General features: G+C 36.2%; 1 protein-coding gene across 5 annotated transcripts in view; it reads left to right on the top strand.

Annotated features, from left to right (window-relative positions):
* PPHLN1 (periphilin 1) overlaps window positions 1-23,453 on the top strand; it is a 73,410-nt gene that overhangs the window by 31,100 nt on the left and 18,857 nt on the right. For all 5 annotated transcript variants that reach the window (XM_030478245.1, XM_030478247.1, XM_030478244.1 and 2 more), the window contains exons 7-9: window positions 2,198-2,280; window positions 6,363-6,479; window positions 9,049-9,189. In XM_030478245.1, coding sequence (XP_030334105.1) covers window positions 2,198-2,280; window positions 6,363-6,479; window positions 9,049-9,189 — 341 coding nt within the window. The remainder of the gene's footprint in view (window positions 1-2,197; window positions 2,281-6,362; window positions 6,480-9,048; window positions 9,190-23,453) is intronic.

Consider the following 23,453-nt stretch of genomic DNA (forward strand, 5'->3'; position numbering starts at 1 on the left):
GGAGATTGTAGGTGTTGTTTCAGTACCAGCTCTAGACTGACTGTAGGAGTTTGAGAAGCACAGCTTTTTCTGGTATCTTACGTTATTTTCTGTTTAGCCTCAACTGCTTCTGTTCCTTCTTTATGTGCTTTGTTGAATTCCCTTACAAGAAACTTTGCTGTCATCTATAGCAAATGAAGACTTTTCTTCTTGCAGCCAGGGGAAAAAGGGGATTGAAAAATAAGAGAGATTAAAGTACATATACTGCCACTTGTTACATTTTCTGAAAATGTTCTTAGACCTGTAATATTAGGGGCTTGAGGGTTTTTTAACAATTTCATCTCCTTGTCAGATTCTCTCAAATCTTGCTTTCCTCAAAGAAATGTGAAACATAGTAAAGTCTGTACTGTGTATGTTCTGCCTTTTAAAAGCTTGGCTGTTAGTCTTTCCTTGAAGCCTAATGAATCATCTGTTTTGAAAATATTTAAGGTTTTCCTATTTAAATAATTAGAAAAAAAAAAAAAAGGGCAAAATTGCTTTTTTTTTCAGTATACTACAATCTTAGCCACTGCTTTTTGCACAGTTTATGTAAATTAATCTGATTTGATTTCCGTTTCTGCAAATGCTTTCTAGTGAACTATACAAACCTACTGTTCATTTTGACAGCTTTTTAAAAGTTTAATTAGATATTTTTTTATTCACTGATAGGCATATTGTGAGTTTCCAGAGTGGCACACTGGACCATTATGTAGCACTTACTGCCAAAAGAGATCTTGTGGAGTTTAGTTAACATTGTTTAAATACTGAGGAATCATTTCACTCATTGTAGAATACAAATTATCCTTCTAGCTCATCACTGCAATTCTTTTAACACTTTGGAGCAATACTCAGTGAATGCGAATTCCTCAAAGTGTAGGAAAGGAAAAGAAAAATAAGATATTCAGCTAAATTTGTAGAAGTGTTGTAGATATGCAGATGATAATTATCAGGAACAGGAAAAAATGTTTTTAGAAACCATATAAAATTTCAGGGTTTTCCTAATGTTTTGTATTAAGTCTATGCTATCCATATAGTGTGAAAATGCAGGGAAAGAGTAGACCAACTCCTCAAATACCTTTTAAACATTTCCTATTGTTAAAAGCATGCATATTTTGCATGGACTTCCCATTACGTGTTTTGTGTAGGTAGTGGTATTTTTAAATACACAGCATGATGCAGTCATGTTTTATGTCATTGAGTAAAAAGGAAAATATCTCAGCTTTTTTGGAGATGCTGTGTTTGCTCTTTATTTCTTTGACTCACTAAATTAAAGCCATATTTGTTCATAGTTCTATTAAAATAATTTATATTTATATAATATGTAATATTAATATATGTATTATAAATTATATCCCAATTATTTTTTAAGTATTTGATAGACTTTTTATCCCATTCTTAATTGTATTGATACTAATTTGATGGAAGCCAAGGGAAGTCTGCATTGTTCTCTATTTGTGAACAGTCAGTCATTTCCCAGTAAGTGTGAATAGTCTAGTTAATTTAGGCCTACTGACAGCGTATGTGCTTTATGTGTTTACCTTTTGCAGATCCCTTTGACGTAATCCATGAATCACAGGTTGAAAACTAGTGGTTCACGCTGCAGCCAGTTCTGCTGCTGCAGGCTGCTTGCAACCAGTCTGTGGCAAGGCTAGGCGCAGACTCTGATTAGCACAGTGAATTTGAATTGTCATTTTTCCAATTTTAACTCTTACAAGAAAACCACTGATAATACAAAATTGCATCTAGTCTGTGGCTGGTACAATACAGGACTGTTTCCCGTGGCAGGGCTTTTCACCACACTGTGGCCTGCTAAACCAGTTCCTACACTGCCTGGTTTCCTGGAGTGATTGACTGGTGTCTTATATTTCACCTGTACATATTATTACAGGAATATTAAAAAGTAAAGCCGCATCATTTTGCCAAGTCATATTGATACACCCTTTCAGTTAATGTTGAAAAAAGAACAATGGGTTTTTCTAAATACATGAAATAATATAGCTGTATCTCTTCTCTCTTTGTAAAGAGAAGAAAGTGGTTTTAATATTTATCAGATGGTGGAGTGTGTAGATTTCATGTCTGACCTGAGCGACTTTCACTGCAATTTTTCTAAGCCAATAATTATATTTGCAACATACATTTTAATATAATTTCACAGTTGTTATTTTTTTCTTAATTGTAGGTAAAGAGAGGGCATCAGGTCAATCACTGAAAACATCAAGAGATGCATCACCTTCAGGCTCCATAGCAGTACCCTCATCAAAGGTGAATTTTCTTTTCAAATATTTCTCACCATGGTTTCTGGATTTTTTTTCCTCAGTTGGAAGGAGATACTGTATGTAGCTGTTAAGGAAAGGAGCGTCCTGAATTGCTCTGCAGAGGATAGGTTTCCCTTGCAACAGGAAGGTGTTGATAATGTTATCTATCTAATTATGACAAACCTTTTTGTACTATATTCACGGTCTCATTTTAGGAGAAAGTCTCTGTAGGTATTTAAAATTGTCATTTTCCAAAGTCTGCAATGTGCTAAAAAAGGAATGGCAAGGACAAAAATGGGGAAGTAGTTTTAGGAGCAACAAATGAATTGGACAAGGCTATACTTGCACTGAACTTCATCATTCAGTGATTCCTAAGCTGTTACTGGATTTGGAAACAATGCGGTGTCTGACTGACTGGGAAGATAATGTGAATAGCAGAATTGACTTGGAAGCAGAGCTGTTCGAGGATGTGACAAGAATGATAGCATTTACTTGGAAAGGGAGCCACATTGCAAGGTAGTTTGATAAATGCAATTTTATGTTCTAAATGATGCTGTTTAATTTCCCATAAAATCTGTGGGCTGAGCACCAACTACATGATCATGCTGATTAGTTAAACGGACAGGCTATTAAACACTATTGAACAATCAGCATTCAAGATTGTTGTGGCAGCAGAAACATTTTCACATCACAGACTGCTTGCCTGTAAATTATATTTGAGGTTAAAATGAAGACTTCCATTTTCTCTACATTGTTGAGTAATACTTTACTGAGAAATAAAGAAACAATGCATTATATTGTTCTAAGTAGTAAGGTCCTTATGAGAATCACAGAATCGTTAGGGTTGGAAGGGACCTTTGGAGACCATCTACTCCAGCCCCTGAAAGAAAGTAGCATTTGCTCTAAGTAGCATGGTGCCTGGTTCTTGAGGTCTTTTTAATAAAACAGTGGAATGCTTAAACAAAAAAAAAGTCAGAAGAAAGAAAGGTACTTTTTGTTGTGAGAAGATGAGACTGAAGGAAATAATTAGGTGGGGGAAAAAAACGGGCTTGAGTTGTGCTGTCATTCTAAGTACTTATCCCTTATGCAGCTCTTTTAGAACTGCTGTGCTAGGCATTAGCTAATTGCCAATGTCCTTAAGGGGGGAGGCAAGCGATATATTTTCAGTGATGTAAATAGGGAAAGCAAGATAAAAGCTGTTACGCACAGGTTGCACTGATTTGGATTATAAAATAAACTTTATAATTAGTTCACCTATTTTGTTTACAGACTCAGCATACTGCAGCTTAATACCAAATCCTTGCTTAATACAAACCTTTGAGAACAAGGAGGTATTGCAAAATCTCTTGCACTTGTATTAATGTGCAGTGTGCGCTTGAACTGTGAAGTATTCTTTAAATGTTTTGCTTTCTTTGTCAGTCAGGTCTGATCTATACTATATTGTGGGGTTTTGCCAGCGCTTTGCCTATATCTGCTGCAGTGAATATCCGCTTGATGTAAGCTACACAAAATGAAACTTTCTGTTTGATGGCAGTTATTTCCCCAGACAACATAAATATTTATTGGGTATTCATCAGCTGCAGAAATGGAAGTACTTCAGTGACTTTTTATTGCTTTTCTCTTGAAGTCCCCAAATCTGCCTGTAATGTACTGTCCCCTGTCAGGGGAAATTTTTGGGATGATGGCTGAATTACGCTAACCAGTTCAGTTGCATTAGTAGTTCAGTTACACCAACAGAAGTAGTCTTAGGAAAACATGAACATCTCTAGGGCTAGAATCTTACAATCTTCTTAGACTTGAGAAATGAGTTATATACTTTATTTTATAGATTAAAGGAGATAACTTTCAATGCTCCAAGTTATAATTTAGCTTTGAAATACTTACAAAGGTATATGCCTCTGTAGCAATATCTCTTTTCACTGTAGTAACTATATGCAAATCTGAAAAGATATTCTTATCTGTCTTATAATTAATTTTTTACGTATTCATGCATGTGAATTAGTACATGTTGGTGTTATCTGATCTTAACCACCTGTTTAATTGACTATGGCATGAAATCTTTTGTGTTTTTCTTTAATAGCTGTCTGGACTGCAAGCCTTGAAGGCTGTATCCAACATAATTAGAGCAAAAGGCAGATGTGTGAGACAGGGAAAGCTTCCCAGCAAAGACAGCAGAAAACTGACAGATTTTTGCTGGTCTTATGTTATGCATAAGGTAACAGAAAAAGAAAAAAAGACACCTGTGTTTTGAGATGGGGGGAAGTTTTGGTTGGGTTTTAGGAGATATACAGGTTGTTCATTTCTTACAAGTTTGCAGCTTAAGTAGCTGCAGATGTTTTTCTCTGAGAAGTATGTTGCTGTTGTTCAGTTGTTGTGTACCTGTGTAAATACCGTTACTTTATTACATAAAATGTACTCAGGATTTTTTAATACATATTTATTGACATGCATCCTGTAGAATTAAATTTAGTGAGTTTCAATTAAATGGATTTTTTGCTGCATTCTAGCAGATACTAGAGTGGTTAGTTTCTGCTTATGGCTGTGGAAGTATGGTAGGTCATGTGAGATTTTATTTATCTTCATTTCATGCAAAGCTGACTGTCAGTGGCAAAGATACCAGTCTTTTATTTTTGTTAGTATTGGCCAGAGCCACATTTGAGGAAAGGGAGAGATTCATAATAGAACCACAGTACAAGATTTTTTTGGCAGCTACAGATAAGTAAGGTTAAAGGTAAAAGGCATACTATGGGAAATAAGAATGTTGGGGGGAAAAACCTTGGCAGCAGATAGTTTCTAGTGAGACTAGTTTAAGAATAATGGTGTAGTTTGGAAAGGTGAGCTGGGCTAATTATTCTATGAATTATATTACCCTTTTCTTTTAAGAACCCTTTTCATTCCCCTGCACATTGAACTTTGTCACCTCCTGACTTTGCTGGTTATAATTCTGTAGTTTACAATAATAGAAAAGAGAGATTTCTATTCGAACATTGTGTTGTGTTTCTCTTCTGGATTCGGATAAAGGTGGTGTCCTTATGACACTGAATCCTGGAAGGATTCTGTGAATCATATACTTACGCCATACTACAGCACAAAGAGTTGTTTGGGTAATATTTTACTTGAGGTAAGTATAAAAGGTCTGAAGATGAAGCAGTCTTAGTACAGTTCACAGGATTTGCTTCTGCTGGCCATTTATGTAATTTAGAATGAACTAATGATGAGAGGGGGGAGTGTTGGGGTTTTTTGTTTGGTTTTTTTGTCCACCTGTTTGCTTTGATGGAACAGGCATTGGGTGGAAATTGGGACAACTTTTTTCAGGCGGTAGGATTTTTGTATCTTTTTTAGATATCCATCATACTGTTGCAGGTTTTAATACTAGAGTTGTATAGATTCTTGGATGGATCTTTGTCGATTCAAAGGAAATACTGACATAGTGGTAACAAGGTTTATAAAGCTGGCTGTTCCTGAACCGGTTTTGGTACATGGGTGTTTGTCATTGTCTGTTGCTCTGTTAGTAAAAGCCAAATTGTATTCTTAGAGAGAAATCAATTTTTAAATATTATTTATAGGAGTATTTCAGTCTGAAAAGGTAGATTAAAAGGCTTTAAAGCCGTGACTGACTCTATTATAAATCATCAATGTTCCCCCCAAATAAAAACCAATGAATTTTAATGGAAGCAACTCTGATCATTTAAAGTATGTGCAAAATACTTTGTCCCTAATTAGCTCAGGTTTTACACCCTACACAGTCTTTAATAGCTTAAATTAGTTGCAACCTTTCATGCCTGAAAAACACATTGAATTATTAGATCCCTCCACACTTGTATCTGACTTCTTAGTGTCCATTTGATCCATGTCTCTTTAAACTCAATTGGTCTCAAATAATTTTTCTGCTATCTCTGTCAAATGAATTTAATAAAACTGATTCTGAAAGTATGAAGAAGTATGAAGCAAATGAAATAGCTTCAGCTTCCTTATTTCCTATTTTAAATGTTTGGGAGATCTGAGTAACTGTTTATATTAGTTTGGAAGATGTTTTTCCATGTGTAAATATATTTTATGTTAAACCTTCACTAAAATGTTTTTGTACAGGCCTCAGATAAGAGCAGCAGACCATCGGAAAAGGAGCTTGCAGAAGCTGCAAGCAAGTGGGCAGCTGAAAAGTCAGAGAAGGCCGATGAAAGCAATGTACCTGAAATAGAGTATGATGTAAGACAGGACTATTAATTAATTTATTTTAAATTGTTATAATAGCCTCTTGTTCTTCTGTACTCTCCTGAAAGGCACATTTTGTAATTTACCCCTGAATCTGTTTGCATATGCTATTAAGTGTTTGTTGAAAGTGAATGAGAGGGAGACTAAAGCCTTGTGATTTATTTATTTAAAAGTATACAAAAACAGAGCAGGTTTTGTTAGTATAATTTGAATTCATGTTGAGTTACAACTGACAAAATAAGGCTCCAGCTCTTCAGGGATTCTCCAAGGAACTCTTGCACTAGTGTAAATCTCTATGCTTACTGAACTTCTTAAAATTAGTGAGGGACTTCTGAGTCAAAATACAATTGTACCTATGAAACATAAGACTAGAAGAGAACCTTTGGTATACTGAGTTCAGTTCCATGTCATGTCAGCCTGCCATGTCATGTATTCTTTTTCAGAAAGCACTCCTCCTCTATATTAAAAATTAAGCTTTTGCTTTGGTACTGCAGTGGGTAGGTATTTTTTCCCCAGAACTTTTATCAATAATCAGCATTAATGAATCGCTGGTTAATACCCATCTGTTCTTGCCCTTCCTTGTCTTCTACCCCTTTCTATATTGAACTGTGATTATAGTCCTTCTCAGTCTTTGTTTTGTTATGTTGTTCTTGGATAGGATGTCATGGATTCTGCTATGTTAGTGGATGATGTATTTGTCATTTAAAACAAACCAAATGTCATGTAATGTCTTTTTGTAAAACAGTCTGTTTTAATTCTGTGATCATTTCATCTTCAACTTTAACTTTGCTTCAGGCACTCTTACAAGAAAAATAGTACCTACTTTACGAAGTTACATGTCTTAAACTTCATAATTAATGTGTTTGTATTTTATATTTATTGGCAAATAATTTGAGGGAAAACAAAAGCATCTTGGGAAGCATCAGATTTCCTCCTTGTGTTTCACACTTGTGGAACTTAAGGCTAGATTACAGAAATAAGCTCACTGGATCCATGTTCATATGAACTTTTAAGTCCTGTCCATTGATGTCATAGCTGAATGCACTAACAGCTTCTTGATACTGCATGGGAAGATCCAGTCGGATAAATAAACTGTTTCCCTCCAGGAAAAATAAATTTTAAAAAAAGGAAGGGTAGGGGGGAGGGAACGTGAGGGGCTGGAGTGAGGAAAAAGAAGCAGCAAACTGTTCCAAACATGAATACCATATGGAGGAGAACATATGCATGGACATTTCTGAGAGGTTCAGGAGAGTAACAGTGAAGAGAAAAGTCATTCCTGTTCTTGGTGAGGGGAAGGTAATGTAAGGGAAGAAAGAACGGAGTGGGCCATATGGAAAAGGGTTGTTTAAAGCTTCCTCTGTGCCTGAGAGAAAATTGCACTGGCAAAAAGATTCAAACTAAAATAAGTTTCAAAATGAAGCAGTTGCAGTTGGTTATGGCAGAGTCTGAGATGATTTATTGACTCAGAAAGTGTGCTGTAATGCTTATGAAGGAGTGACGTATCTCATTCTGAGTCCTAGAAGAAAAGATGCTTCTCACCTTGATGAGTAGGCTGTCATGTATGAATTGCAACTTTTTCCAGTTTATCTTACATAGTTCTTAATAGTTGAAGTTTGCATTGCACTGAACTTTTTAGCAGCCTTTACTCAATCTCAGGCATTTCATGATTTGCTGCAATAACAAGATTTGGGATGCAATCTTAATGGTTTATATTGCTGCTAAGTTTTGAACAGATGCTCATAGGACCACATAAGCTTTTTTCCATTAGGTCTAACGCTTTTCTCTTTCATGTTAGTTTAAGTCTTAGGATTCTGTGCCTCTTTGTTTTGGAATCGAGAAAATATTTTTATGCATCTTTTTCAATTCTCAAATCTGATTAAAAAAAAATTACTACTCTAGAATTCTCTTGCATAATACTGGATTTCAATAGGCTGTGGTAATTTCTTCTCTTTTTCTATCTTCTATATAGACTCCCTGGAGTGGGAGTCTCTTTTGGACAGGGATACTGTCTTAATTTCTGTTTTAGAGGGAAGCTTATATAATTCTGGTACTTCAATAAGATTTCCCATCTTATCAGGAATCCTCTAAGCATTTGTTGGCTTTTCCTTTACAATAGGTATCTATGTCTGTTTGATATTAAACCTGTGGTCCTGAGTGCTGCAAGAGTTATTTCTGACAGTGTTTGGATTTCATTGATGCCTATTTACCTTTGATTTTGTTACTTTTATCCTTTCCCAGAGAGCTAATACCACTTTGATGGTGGATTTTTCTTGCTAGCTGGTGTTCTAAATATCACATGTACAAGTTCCTTCTCAGTGGAAGGGCAGGTAAAGGTTATCTGACATCATTGTCTTTATGCAGTTAACACTGAGTCAGAGGTTTTTTTATGATGTCATGTTTTCTACATGTTTAAAATCCATATTTCTGTATATGTTAGATTGTAGCAATAATGCTTCAGTAATAGTCTTGATAAGCAAACTCATCTCTAGCTGAATGACTGTATTTCGGTGTTTAGTTTTGCTCTTAAACTTTGAGGTTTTTATTTTGGTTGTATTTTTTTAAGGCTGGATCTTCAGCTCCATTATACAGCGAACAAACAGAGGAAGCAGAAACAAATGTAACGGATAGTACAGAATTATACGAGGATGGTCAGCTTCTTGGTCGCTCAAAAGCAATTGCAACTAAGACGAAGGAGATTGAACAGGTGAGTCTTCTTGGCATTTTGTCACTGATACAGTACCTGTGTAATGGTTTGATCAGCTAGAAATACGTTGATTTGGTTTTTTTTCCCTCCTTCTTGGAGCATAATATGAATGTAATCTGATTTCTTGAGAGGCTGTGATGGTAACATCTCCATCTACTTAATTCTGAAGCAGCATGGCATTTTTCTGCATGTGGGAATTCATGGTAGTTTTCTGTAACTTACATGCAGCACCTGCTGTTTTGCAAGCCAAGAAAATTACTTTTTTTGAATAATTGTTTTAAAATCACATATAATACAAATAATTTCGAATGTAATTAAAAAGTAAGGCTTTATGTGAGACCAAATTATCACAAATTACTTTTACACTGTAATTTTCTTAAATATATACAGTTTGGGATTGAATACTAGAAGCTGCCTGTTGGGTTTTGGGGTTTTTTGGTTGGTCTTTTTTATTGAGATTTTTTGGGGGAAGGTTTGTTTTGTTAGATTTTTGTGTTTGTTTTTTTAAAAACAGCATTGAATCTCTGTGCCTTTGTCATTCTCTGAAGATTAAGAACCTTTAAATTTTGCTTTGACCACAGTGTTTTATATCTCAATGAGGGAGGGATATGGTCTTGAAAATCTGTGTTCTTTTCTCTTTTGTGTTGAGTACTTGGGGATTGATTTAATACAAAACAAGATTTCTATTCCTCTTGTAACATTGAGTTTTTGAGGAGGTTCAGTGGAAATTTACTCATGCATTAGTCTTTAATATGTCACCTCACAGTAAGGAATTTAACTACAATTATCTTCAAGTTCATTTGTCATAAACAAAGTGGGTTTTTTCCATATTTCTGTTACTTTAAATGGAGAGTTTGGAGATTCTTCTGACTTGATCTGTCTGACATAAATGCAGTTATGCCCAACTCTGGAAATTGTGTTTAAAGTTTGTAATTTGGGTGGGAGAAAGTAATGACTTTCTTCAAATTTGCTGTGATTTACAGTGTTTTCAGTGCATGCCTGGAGTGGATAAAAGGGAATTATAGATCATTTTTCCCCCTCATGATTATCTCATAATAACATCTTCAAGAAAGCAGGTCTCTGGTCTTGACTGAGATAAGCTTATTCTAGGTCTTTGTTTTCCATCTTATGTCTAGTGGCCTTTGTCCTGTTGCCTGTGAGCCCACTTCCTGTGCTGTAGCACTGTTTTTCCTTTTTTCTTGACACTTGAAAAACAACTTTCTACTCAATTTGGTTTGTTTTTTTCTATTTTTAATGTTGACTTTGCATAACCATGTTCCTGGTGAGCATGGCTTTGCCTCTGTGCTGGGTCTGGCTGGATTGGAGTTAACCAGAGCATGCTGTAACTAGGAGAGTCATGATGCAGTTTGTTTATCCTGATGTGTCTGATCACCAGGTTGTACATGGCCTAAATCAGCTCTGCCAGATGCATGAACTTAGGACTATTTAAAAATGACAAACTGAAAAAAATAAAGATTAGGACCATATTTAATATAAACAACAATTGTGATTATGTAGCCTGATGCTGGTGAATCCATGATTGATTGGTTTGTTTCCCCTAGGTCCTAAGGACAGGCTTGTAGTGAAAACAGATGAAAACTTGGGCATAAAACCCAAATGTCATTTTCAATATGATCTAATGTTATTATGTTTGGTAGAGTTTGCACTTATCTCTAAAGAAATCTGGATTATGTTCTGTAAAACAGAATACTTTTAGGAACTTAGCTCATTTTAGGCTGTAAAATTACTTCTGTTTTTCAGATAAATGCTTAAAAGTAACTCATGCTTCAGCAATTAAAAAAAGCCCAGAAAATTTATGATAGTTCTGAAAATTATGGTGATTTTCATAATTGTGAAGTACTGTGAATCTTCATACTGTATATGGAAACAGTCTCTCTGGAGAAATTTATACACTGCTCCATTGACTTTGAGTTGTCAGCATCTAAAAGTAAATTTAGTTGAATTCTGTGTGGCTTGGGTCCTCTGCCTTTGACAAGGAATGAGAGAGGGAGCAAAGAGTGGAATGGAAACTAAATCTGAAGTCCTGTGGTCCTAAGACATAATCCTATGGTCCTATGGCTTATAGAAGATTCTTTGGATGAACTTCTCAGTATAATTTATACTGGGTATGCTGCTGTTTAACTGAAGGTATGTTTCTGACTTTTGCACAGTAAAATTAGTCTTTAACATGCAAATTTAATATTACTAGTCATGCTGCATTGTTTCTATAGATGTAACATTCAAATCTTAAAATCTATAATACGCTTTAGGAAGAGGAAGACTGACTCGATAATGAAATATAGAATACATTTTTATGAAAGTTTTTTCATAATATGTTTCTGATTATTTGTCTTGAGGGCTTAAATAACAGCAGAAAAATCTTTTGTTCTATGGCCTTTTTTTCAGGTGTTTAAAATAGCTTCTGAATATGTAGTTTTAATGTATTCGTTCTGGTATGTAATTTTTTGGATTAATAAAATACTGCAAAGAGTTGAGCTGCAAAAATGGTGAAGCTGCAATCCATCTGCAAAGCAAGATTCCCAGGAGATTGGTTTTCAGTCTTCACTGGACAGCTATTAAAGTATTTAAAATAACTAAATAAATCAGGGTGGGAAAAACTGGGTATGTGTCTTAGCACTGGTGAGGGTCCAGGTAGCATTTGAGAAAGTGAGGCTTGATTAGAAGGCTTGACTCATCAGACCTCTTCTGTTTTTGTCTCCCAAGTTTTTCAGCTTTCTCTGAAAAACTTGCAAACACCAGGTCTACTGATGTTTGCTTTTCAGTTCATCCTTATTCTCATCCTGATTCCCAGGTATTCTTGCTGTTCCAAACTCCAGATAAAGCCCTCGTTGCTTTGTCTTCTCCATATCCATCTCTTAAGCTCAACCAGGAAAAAGAACAAAATTTTCCAAACACGTGCTTCATAGCATGGTACTATTCCAGGTAAAAACCCGTACTGACAGAACACGTGAAGTGATGCAATGAGTAAATTCATTGCTGTACAGCAAAGAAACAGGCATCCTGATGTCCTGGGCAGGAGAGAGGGCACCTTCTGATATAGTCTGTTATTTCTCGTAAGAAAAAACAGCAAAAAAAAATAAATCCCTTAAGCAATTGAATGAAATATTCATAGAGGTTGTTCTGTTTAAATAAGTCCATCTCTGTATCTTACTTATGGTTCATATCACGATTTGTAAAGTTCCCTTTCCCCCTAATACAGTAACCACTGGCCAAATTCAGAATTTTAAGTGGAATGTGATTGTAAATAATCACTCTAGCTCATCAACAAAATATTTGTATGTTATTTGTTTGATGGGAGACTTACTGCAAGCATTCACTTAAAATCATGTAATTTGAAAAGAAACAAAGTTCTTTGCTGACTGTGACAGGACAAATATTGTCAAACATGTGCTAGTTGCTGTTTGCTATTAGTGACTGTCTTTTGAGAGCCTGCAGTTGCTTTGCAAATATTAACTGAAACTAACATAAAGAGAGGAGAATAGAAGTTGTGCTCATGGATAAAGGCTTGGGAAAATCCAGACACTGTTTGAACAGGGCCAAAATTATCTGTGTGACTCCCAAACGAGAAAAACTCAGAAGCATATGCTTAATTTGAAGTCTGACAATATTACTTGGGAAGGAAGAACATGGTTGAAGATGCATGGGAGCTTGAGAGCATTGCTGAATTGGGACCGCAGATCCTGGAAGTCTCTGGTCTCATCTTTGAAATGACAGGCATGGTGACAGTATCGTGGAAACATCCAGGTTGGGTGGGACCTCACCTGGTCCAATCTTCTCGTGAAAGGGGGCCATAGATCAGGTCATTCAGGGCTCTGTCAAGTTGAGTCCTGAATATTTCCAGTGAGGGAGACTCCACTGTTATCTGGACAGCCTGTTTTCAGTGTTTCACTGCTCTGTCTCTGAGCTCAGCTGCCACCACAGTCCTGCATGCTGTTCTCCAGAACATGCTTGCTTTCCACCAAGGACACGGTTTCTACTCCCTGCTCTTCTTGGCAGTTTCCTGTCTCTAATCTTGAACTGCGGTGTCCTAGTTCCTTGCTGTGGTCTCCAACTTTTGGATGGCCTCACTTGCCTATTGAGACCAGATCCACCTGGTCGTAGCTGCCCTCAGAGAATGGTTGAGTTCCTGGCACCCTCTGGCTATGCCACTTTGTGGTTGGTAGAACAAGATCTTTCCTGGCACTTCCACAAGGCAGGTACTGGGAAAAGTGATCCCTGCCATCCCAGTGCATCTTCTTTTCTATCTTTGTGCCTCTTTGCATTGAATGAAAATTCTGCAGCATTAATGTGTGTCTCATGCTTTAATATATCCCTGGAAGTTGGGTCTAGATCCATGATGTGGCCTTTGTTCTGTGTGTAAGTAATCAGAAACTTCGGAGAGTTTTAGAAAGAAAAATAGTGAGGTAATTAGCTTTCTGTTTGTTTGGGTTTCCTTATGCCTTTGAACATGCCTTTCCCTCTGTCCTTTTTGTATATTGACTGAGCATGGTGGGGTCAAAGCCCATTAAATAGGTGTTTAAAAGATCGGCCTTGGTACTCGAAAATAGTGTAGCAGAAACTTTGTATTGGCGTGTCAAGGTCAATGAATATTCATAGGTTGCTGATGTAACAATTTCATGCACTTTTGTGTTTAATATACATTAAAATATTGTTTTGGAGTTGTTTAGTTTCTGGTTTTATATGGTTAAGGATCAGCTTATGCTTTGAGCATGTAATGTGCTGAAGTGTGGTTTTTTTCGGAAGTGATGACAAATATGTCCCTGGTGTTAAATTCACAATTGGAGCAATTCAGCATCGGTGTTACACAAAAGGCTATCTCTTTGTTGTTCCTTTATGAGCGTGAGTAGCAGGGATTCTTGAAATGTCTTATCTTGTCTAGACATCAAGTCTGCAACACTGTGTTAATTAGTCCATTATTACGCGTCCGATTTCTTAAACGCTGCATATGCAAGTTGAAGTGACATGGGTTACATCTGAAAATCTATTGTTTTCTGAAGACAAATTTTACCAAATGAGCCAAGTGCCTTCCCTGATTTTGGAAAAATTAAACCTCTTAAGTTTCTGAATGAGATTTGACACTCAGACCTCAATTTGTCTATTACTGCAGAGCTCTGGCATCTAAGAAGTGTAGGAATTAATACATTCATGAAGGCTTTTTTTCTTAATGGAATTACTGACTGACTGGTTGCTTTCAGTTCAACAATATTTTTAAATATTCAGAAGAGTAGTATTTTTAAGTGCTTAAACTTTTTCATTAATTGCTTGTTTACTTGACTTTGTAAATTAATATTACTTGTTATCAGGCCTCAGTAGTATTAATGAACTGTAAACCCTAATTGGGCAGCCTTCTTGTGGAAGATGCTGAAAATCACAGATTTTTCTAAAGCTTACATTTGAAACTTCACAGATATGGTGCAGAGAAAGAAGGAAAAACGGGTGTATGGCTGGGTGAACAGGCTGTCCAGATTCTGTTTCCAGATCTGCTGTCTAACTCCTTTTTTAGGTAAATTACTTAAATCTTTGGCGTAGCAGTTAAGTAAGAAAAGCAGTTAGGTTTTAGCAGTTTCAGTCTGTGTAGTTTCAGAAGAAATGCTTCTTGTTCTTATGCTTTGTCAGATCTCTTGTTCTGGTAAGATCTATATAGCAAAAACTGTCTTTGTGCGTATTTAACGCTTTTTAATAGGACTCTTGTTCTCTGGAGGTGCTGCTTGGAGAGAAGACTGACAACTTACAAATTTTACTTAGTTAAAAATTTTTGGGTTTAATATCAGACCATAAAGAAATATACAGGCATTTCTGTCATGATAGTTACAATTTCTGTAATGTATGGAAGTATACTGCAAGCCTTCCTCCCAGCTCCCAACTCCTCCAGTGTCCATTGCTAGCTTTATAAATCCTGGATATTAATGTTAGGTTAAACATTTAAGTTTTAGCAGTTGTAGGAAAATAAGTAAATGAATGAACTGCACTAATGGGAATCCAGGCAGGAATGAAGGAGGCCATCAAAGCTGGCCTTGGATGTACCTTTTCTTTTGACTTCAGCTAACCTGTTTCCAGGGAAACAGGTTACTGTTCCTTAGGTTAGCTTGTTGGTCTGTTTGTGCTGTTGCTCGTTTCTGGCAAAATTATCTAGGTTAGAAAAAAATCCCCTCATTAAAATATGAGTTAAGAGGTAAGTAAGTTAAATGATGCTGAAGGAACTGGAACAGTAGCTAGAAAACACATTAAAGGATTATTTCTGATTATGGATGAGGTCAGGCATGCTTTGTTTCTGACAGGAGGAGACCAGACAAGAGTAACAGGCCAGATGAGAGTGAAGATGGGGAAGCTATAGATTCTGCTTGCCTCCTAGCTTTTCTGTTCTCCTTCAAACCTTGTGTACTTAATACACAGTAGGAAGGGCTTAATGATGGACTCATCGTCATCGTCAGCCTAATTTGGTTGGTAGCATAGTATGTATCATGCCTCCTCTGAGCGGAGGTTTATTTTATTTAAAAGTAAGATGTAATTAAATGTGTTAATTTATTTTTTCCTAATCCGGAAAACATTTGTCTCAGGTTTTGGTATTTTGCCTTGGGCTTCTCAGAAAAATTGATGACAATTCCTGTACTTAATGATATCATCTGCCTATGATCTTGTTTGATCCTTTTGTGGTTTATTAGTTTCCTTGTATCAGTACCCCTCTCCTTATATACAAGTAATTTATTACTTTTTACACATTCTTTAGCACTTTGTCTTCCATATTAATTCTGACTTGCTGATTTTTCTACAGTCTTTATTGATTCTAGACCTTATTTTTTACCATTGCAAAATCAAATCGGTGAAGTTGTTATGCTTATTTGCATTGTTATAATTCACACTTGTCTGAAGTATTTTTTGTGCTGGGATCTTTCATTTTTCCAAAGCTGAGCTGTTAGAAATCTGCATTTTCATGTTTATGAAATGGAGAACATAGAAGCTTTTGGTTGGTATCTTCACACCATCATTGATTCTCCTTGCAAAAATCATTAATTTAAAGCAGGATATTTGTAAAAGGATGTGAAAACTTTAGCTACTTTTCTTAAATTTGGGTCACCATGCTTTAGAAGTTGCAATCCTTCACTTTCCATTTGTTTAACTATATTCTCTTCCCCTTCCATGGACATTAATGGGTTATTTGCTATGCACTGCAGTGTTCATAATTACAAACTGCTGCATATGCAAAATCAGCACAACTTATTTTACTTCAGCACCTGAAGGTATGGTTTAATAAGGAAGTGTGTTACCACATTTCAGCTTTTTGCCAGCAGCTTTTTTCACTGGGAAGCTGATAAAAAGTGAGTGTTATTTAGTATGCAATGCTCATAGGGCTCGTAGGGCAATATTTTTAAGAGAACTTAACACCAGAAATGTATGCTTGTATCCAGTAACAGTTGGGTATTTCTTAGAGAGATTTGAGTGTATTATGTAGAATTCACCTTTAGATTTCTATCGCTGCCTATCTATGGAAGATTTTGTGTTTGACAATTTATTTTGCTGTATGTTTTATAATGCAAACAGTTTAGTCCTGTGCTGAGCACATTCTGTTGAAGTCTGTGAATGCTGGGGACTCAATCATTTGATAAATGTAGCCATTAATCTAGTTTTTAATGTAGTGGTGCTTCATTTATGTTATCAACTAGTGCTGCAGATTGCAAGATCTCAGAGGGCTGTTTGCTTAGAGACAGTCCTCAAGGGGATTGTTTATAGATATTATAATTTGATGGCAGATCTCTGGAAGACTTAAATGAGAGAGGGTTAGTAGTTAGGTACTTGATCAAACTGCTGGACTTAGTTGAAACCAAAGAAAATAAGAGAGAAGGGTGTACCTGTTTCAGTGCCCACCTATTCAGATCTGAAAGACAAAAATCCACTTCTTGATCAGATAAAGTGAAGATCTAAGGAGCTGTCTGTTAAGTAGAATTTTTTCAATCAACAGCTAGCAGTGATTGTTTGATTTAGAATTTCTTGGTCTGTCATGAGAAACCAGAAGAACTTTAACAACAGGATGAAAGAAGACTTGGAAACTATAATACTGAGTAGGCTAGGAAGAAGAAAGATCAGTTTCAAGAGAAGATGAATGTCAACAGGGTTGAAAGAGGCGTTAGGAAAAGAAGAAACTCTAAAAATGTGTGGGCCTTGATATATAATTAGGAACTAATTATGAGAATTTGCCTACTGAAAAAGCTGTCAGAAGTTGAGATGCTTGGAAGGTTAAGCAGAACTGACAAACTGGCAAACCTCCTGAGAAAGCTGAAGGACAAAACCAGAAATGGTGAATTGTCTGAGTCTTGATAAAGGCAGTAGTTTCTGTGGGAGTGAGGCTTATTGCGTGTGTGGTTTTATTGTTGTTGGTGGGGTTTTGGTAGTGGTGGTTTTAATAACTTGAATTTGATTTAGAGGCTAGAGAGAGCCACCTCTTCAACTCTGTCTCCAGCTTATTCTTGCTTTAACAGAATGGCATTGGTGGACTTGAGAGGTGGTTTTAGCAGTGTTGTTCAATTTTATTTTTGAACTATTTTAAGGTTGGAAGATAAAATTCTCTTAGTTGGCACAATGCATTGAAGCTTAAAGTTTTAACTTAAGTATTTTTCTTTCTTATAACTTGTCTCTTGAACAAGATATCTTCTGAATTTGAGTACTGTTTCAGCATTGCTACTGGGGAAACCTTCTGCTTCCTGGACTGAAGCAGAATGAGAATAGGATCAGTCCCATATACCTAATAATTAGATCTAGAAATTTAAATTGCCTCAGAAATACTCCTAGCTCAAAGGACTACTGTCTATTCCCCCCAATACTGATTTCACATCAGTTCTATCAGTATTCCCAATACTATCTGACTGTTGATCTTCTGAAAGACTTAAAGATGAAACAGGAATCCGTGTGGTGCTTAGAACAGGATGTGTGTAGGGCAAACAGAGAACAGTGTCATAAAGATTTCATAAAACCATTTGTGATGATGGGAAGGTGGTAACTGAACGAACATGCAAAAATCCCTGGTAAGTGAGAAATGAAATGTAGTGTCAGGAAGGTAGGTGACAGGAGGGACTTGGTGTTTGGCATGGAAGCTGGTTTCCATTTTTCCTGCACTGACAAGGGCTTTCAAGGAGGTTGGAGTAGACAGTGACAGAAGAGTATCACACCAACAACCTGTAGGTAGGGAAAATCTGCTGAAATGTGAATCTATGATTTTATGGATTTTATGTTTTTTCATGTATCTTTTTCAGACTGTTGGGTTGATCTTATTGTAACAGAAACTAGTTTTGTAGATGGTCGTTTTGCTGGTGCATGTAGTTTAATCCTCTAATCCATTTGTAATCCGATTTGTATGCAACACTGATTCTTATATAAGTATGGGATCATCTGTGACCAAAGATGCTTTGGTGACAGGTTGCATTTGTCATCTGGTTCTTAAGTTTATATTCTGTATCTCAGTACCTAGCCTGATGTCTTCTTTCTTCTGGCAGTTGTTTCACTTAGCAAATTAAACTCAGTATGCTTTTAAGATGGGTAGACTACACTTAGTTTTAATAGCTGCTTCTTTTCTGTGAACGTTAGTGATTTGACAGCCATTAATTGGGTAGCATTTGGAAAGCAAGAAAATAATTTGAAATTAAAAAGCTACAGTTTACAGAGGACTGTTATATGGGGTTTGCTCAATTTATTTAGAGTGCACATAGTATTTATATAGGTTTGTGTCTTAAAAGCTTGACATAGAAAATATTCATTTGCTCTGACCTTTAAAATATAACGTAATCTTTTAGTTCCAAAAGGTATCAGAATTGAGAACTTGCTATGGGAAAAAATCTTCTGTTGCATAAGTTGCTTATGCATGTGTTTCTTCTCTAAGTTAAGATTATAAAAACATTAGATTTTTATCTTGGTGTGTAAATGACTAATGCACATGATCATTTGTCACCAACCCACAAGGATCACTTTCCTGTTTTGTTTGACTCTTATTTGCATTGATGATGTGACTTTCAGTCCTCAGTGGTTGTCTGGACATACACTAGTATGGATATCACAATGGCACGCTTCACAAAATACAGCAGAAAAGCAAGGGCCAAGATTCCCCTTAGGATAAAGGTTATAGTATGCCTCTCTTACCTTGGTACTTTCACTTTGAAAGACTAACAGAGTCTTATATCCAGACTTATAAAATCACAGAAGTTGAATACCGACAAAGTCAAGTGGGTCATGTTGTTCCTGGTTCTTCAGCTTCTTAAGCTTTTTGAGAGGGACCGTTTATACATTAATTTTCTGAACTGTTGAACTTTGTGTATTGCTGTGAATGACACAACCTTTAATAGATGGGTTTGATACTGTTTCACCATGGTTTAATTGGCTTGCTAGCAATCTTTCCCCCTCTCCTGCTTCCCAGATAGCTTAAGTACTTGGTTTCATTACAGCATGAAATGCTGTACCTCTGTGAGTACTGTGTGTACTTACGTGACCATAATTACACTCCACAAGCACAATCTTAGTATAGAAGATAATTTATGTATTAACTTTTTTGGTCATGTGCTACCTAAATAAAAAAATCTCTGCATAAGCATTTTTAAAGACAAAATCAGAAATAGATTAGGGTATGCTGACACAAGCCTTTCAGTGAGCATCTTCAACTGGAAATTTGCCCATTTTATTACTGTTTTTTTTAACATGGCTTCCTGGAGAAACTAGCTTATGCAATCAGACAGTATCTGTGCTGTGCATCTTTTGACTCTATTGTCAGGTTTCAACTAAATTCAGTTTGGGCATAAACCAAGATGATTGTTAGCAAGCATTATGAAAATAGGCAGTAGCAGAAACTGTGTAAGTTGTAGTGGAAAGACCATAATATGATTGCATCTCATTAGACATCACGGAGGAATGATCACGGAATGGAACTATGTCTAGCTGAGGAATGAGATGACCTCTGAATTTGAGGGTGGAGGGAATCTGGAAGAGATGAAAGGATTTGTGGTGACAGGAGAGGTAGGGTTGGGAATTAGGAGTGTGGGAAGCAATGAACAAGGGTGGGACTGGATTTGCAGTTGAAAAAAAAAAAGATGATTTGTGCCAAGATCAGAAACTGCAGCCAAGAGGGTGGGGAAAAGAATGAGATGGGGATCAAGAGGAACATGGGTGGAGATGGGAATTAATTCCAGAGAAGCTCTATAAAGCCCATGGGCAAATGCAGTGGAGTTTCTCCCTGGCTGGAGGGTGGAGACACTACATCATGCAAGAAAACTCGTTGCTATTTCTGGTGCCAGAAACAAGTAGGGAGCAGTCAGGTGCTTCCAGCTTGGTGTCTTCCCCTCTGGATGCCCTCGAGGCGTCTGCAGGAAGCTACAATGGTAAGGCAGGAAATGCAGCGTTCCTGCATCGAGTACCTGAATTCACTTAGTGAAGAATTTGATAAACATGTCGGTCACTGCTGATCGTTCTGTTGTCCATTTGGTTCAGTTTACTGTGTTTCTCATCAACTACAAATAAAACCAATGTGAATAATTTCTTAAAAATGAGTTTTAAATGAAATTTAGTCTTGTTTCCCAAGTAGGTCTAGCCATAACTCAAAAATACTCTGATTAATTTTTAAATACTTCTCATAGTTTCATAGTTTTTTGCTGAGATTTATTCTTTGGAATATCTACAGGTCAGTGTATGATTTTCCTTATGTTGCTATTGAAGGATGTTTTCTTGCAGCTATGTTTTTCCTAAAATCAGAAGAAAGATAAACTCTCAGATTCTGTTTCCTGTTTCACTGAGGTCAGTTAATGCTTTTTTTCCCTTTGATTTTCTAGTAACAGGATACCTAAATGTTTAACTCTGAGCTTTCGAGAGCTTTCTGACTCACCCTTGATTTGGTTTAGGCTATTGGTTTCTTAAGCCTATGTATAAGTGATTGGTGCTTCTAATAAGAGTCAAATGTTTCATAATACATACAACAAAATTATTGGCCTTGTTATTCTTGCAGTCTCCTTTTGGATGGGGAATTACATCTGCATTCCAAATGTGACAATTATCATCTGTACACTAGTAAATTACAGTAAAATGGTTGTAGTATTGAGTTGTTAACATACCTAATCCAGATGTGATTAATCTAAAATTGCAAATTTATATGTAATTTGATAAGACTGACTTTTAAAAAAACAGTTAAATACAATTTGCATTCTTGGTGTGTGAATTTTCTACATCGTTTGTCAGCCATTGTTTGGGGAATGGGGGTGGTCAAAAAAATCCTGAGTTTAAAGTAATTATACGGTCTCCTATGACCCAGATAAGCTATCAAAGAAACTGTCTTAGGAGTGTTCCTTTCGATTTTAAGTAGGATGGGCTTTTAGCTACCAAGAAAAGCATGTATCATTATCATGAGTTGGCTCTGGAGCCTTTTAATTTGTGTAGGTGTTACTCATGTCAGAGTAAGCAGCCAGAGCAGTGATTCTGAAGAGAAGTATCTCATCTACTGTAAAAATTATTCCCTCTTGTTCATTTATATTGACCCAGATACATTTTTTTGTTAATGAGAGAAACATAATTTTTGCATGTATGTATTTCTGACAGTGCAGTGAAAATGCAAGGTAATTCCTTGCTTTAGACCTGTGCTATACGACACTGGGGACTTCTAAGAATGTAACCTCTGCTTTGCAGCGCAATCCTCTTTCTTTATGCTGCATATGGACCAGTCTGTTCACTTTTTTGAATCGTATTTATCACAAAAATGATATTTTAGGAAAAGCAGGATTCGATCACTTCTAAAGCTTCTGTTAAAAAATATACTGGATATAACTTCAGAGTCTAGTGTGCCTTTATAGTAACATGGCTCATGTCTTATTTCTTTATCTCAGGCTTCAGTTTCTCTTCAGTCTGTTGCTGTTTGACTGTTTCTGTACAGTAAGACTAAGTATTCTTAAATATATGTGCATATTACTGAAGAGTTAAGGTAGGCAGAGGACTCTTAGGGATGAAGTGCTGAGCTTGTTTTTGTCTATTGTGGATCAACTCTAAGATTTTAAAAGAGGCAAGCTCATTTAGCATGTTAACTGAATATGAATACTCAATGTCTAGGCTCAGATGAGGTTTTATGCATATAGGGATACAAGCTTTCATAGGTATCCTTGCAGTTCCTTTCAAGACAAATTGCTCAGCATGCATGTGTAACTGGTAAGCAAGCAACTTTTTACTGTATTCCTTAAAGCTGCTGTATTATGTATATATTCAAGCTCTGAAGGAAGGTGTGCTTGTATGTACATAATGTATTCAGTGGGCAGTGTTTGTTTCTGTTCTTTAAATGATGTTTCTGTTTAGTTATGAAACAGACCTTTTGTCTATGTTCTCGTGTTTGATAGAAATGCATGAAATGTCAATGCATTTATGTCATGAGGTGCTCAGATAATTCAATTGATATTTTTCAATGAATTTCTGATTTTTCAGAGACCTAGGTTATATGAGAGTTTGAGTGAAGCCTTACCAAGGGAGTGGGAAATACTTGGATAAAATTGTGGTGGCAGAAGTGAAGGTAGTCGGAGGTGGTGGTGGTTCCTTTATTATGTACATATTGCCCAACTGCAGGGTCTTTGAAGCAGGAGGAGTGATTTGGCTTTGTCCACAGTGTAGTTTGCTGAGCAATGGAGAACTAAGGAGAATAAAGAGGAAATGTGAACAAGTGAAAGAGAGGTTAATACTAAGTTGATGTAAGATGAAGTGAGTCAATAGTCAATTCTATATTAAAACTAAGCAATAGTTCGAAGATCTGGTGGATTGCAGCCAACAAATGAAAAGTGTCAGTCGTATTTTCTTCATTAAGTGTGTGAAAGTGTAAGCTACTGACTTGCCCTGCAGAAGGCAACTTTTTTTTTTTAATGGAACAGTTACTGTTCTCATTCTACACAGTCCATGGTTCTCTGAAATAAATAAATGAAATAATCCTTTGTTTAGCATGTAAATCAATTCTTTGTGGATACTAATCCTTGAAATAGCAAAATGTCCTACCTACTGATTTGAAAATAGAAATTTTGCAATGTTTATACCCTTATGTGATTTAAAAAACAAAAAAAAACCCAAAACCAACCCCCTCCCCAAAAACCCTACTGGAATTTCTAAACAAAATGAGAAAATGTCATTCATTTTAATTGTGGGTTTGTTTGGGCTTTTTTATTTTATTTAATTTGGCTTGCTCTATTCTAAGTAATTAAATCTTTTTGCCTCATTTAATCCTCTTTCCAGACAGTGTAGTTCAGCCAGAT

This window comes from Strigops habroptila, chromosome 3 (genome assembly GCF_004027225.2).
Source record: "Strigops habroptila isolate Jane chromosome 3, bStrHab1.2.pri, whole genome shotgun sequence".
In the NCBI taxonomy this organism is placed as follows: Eukaryota; Metazoa; Chordata; class Aves; order Psittaciformes; family Psittacidae; genus Strigops; species Strigops habroptila.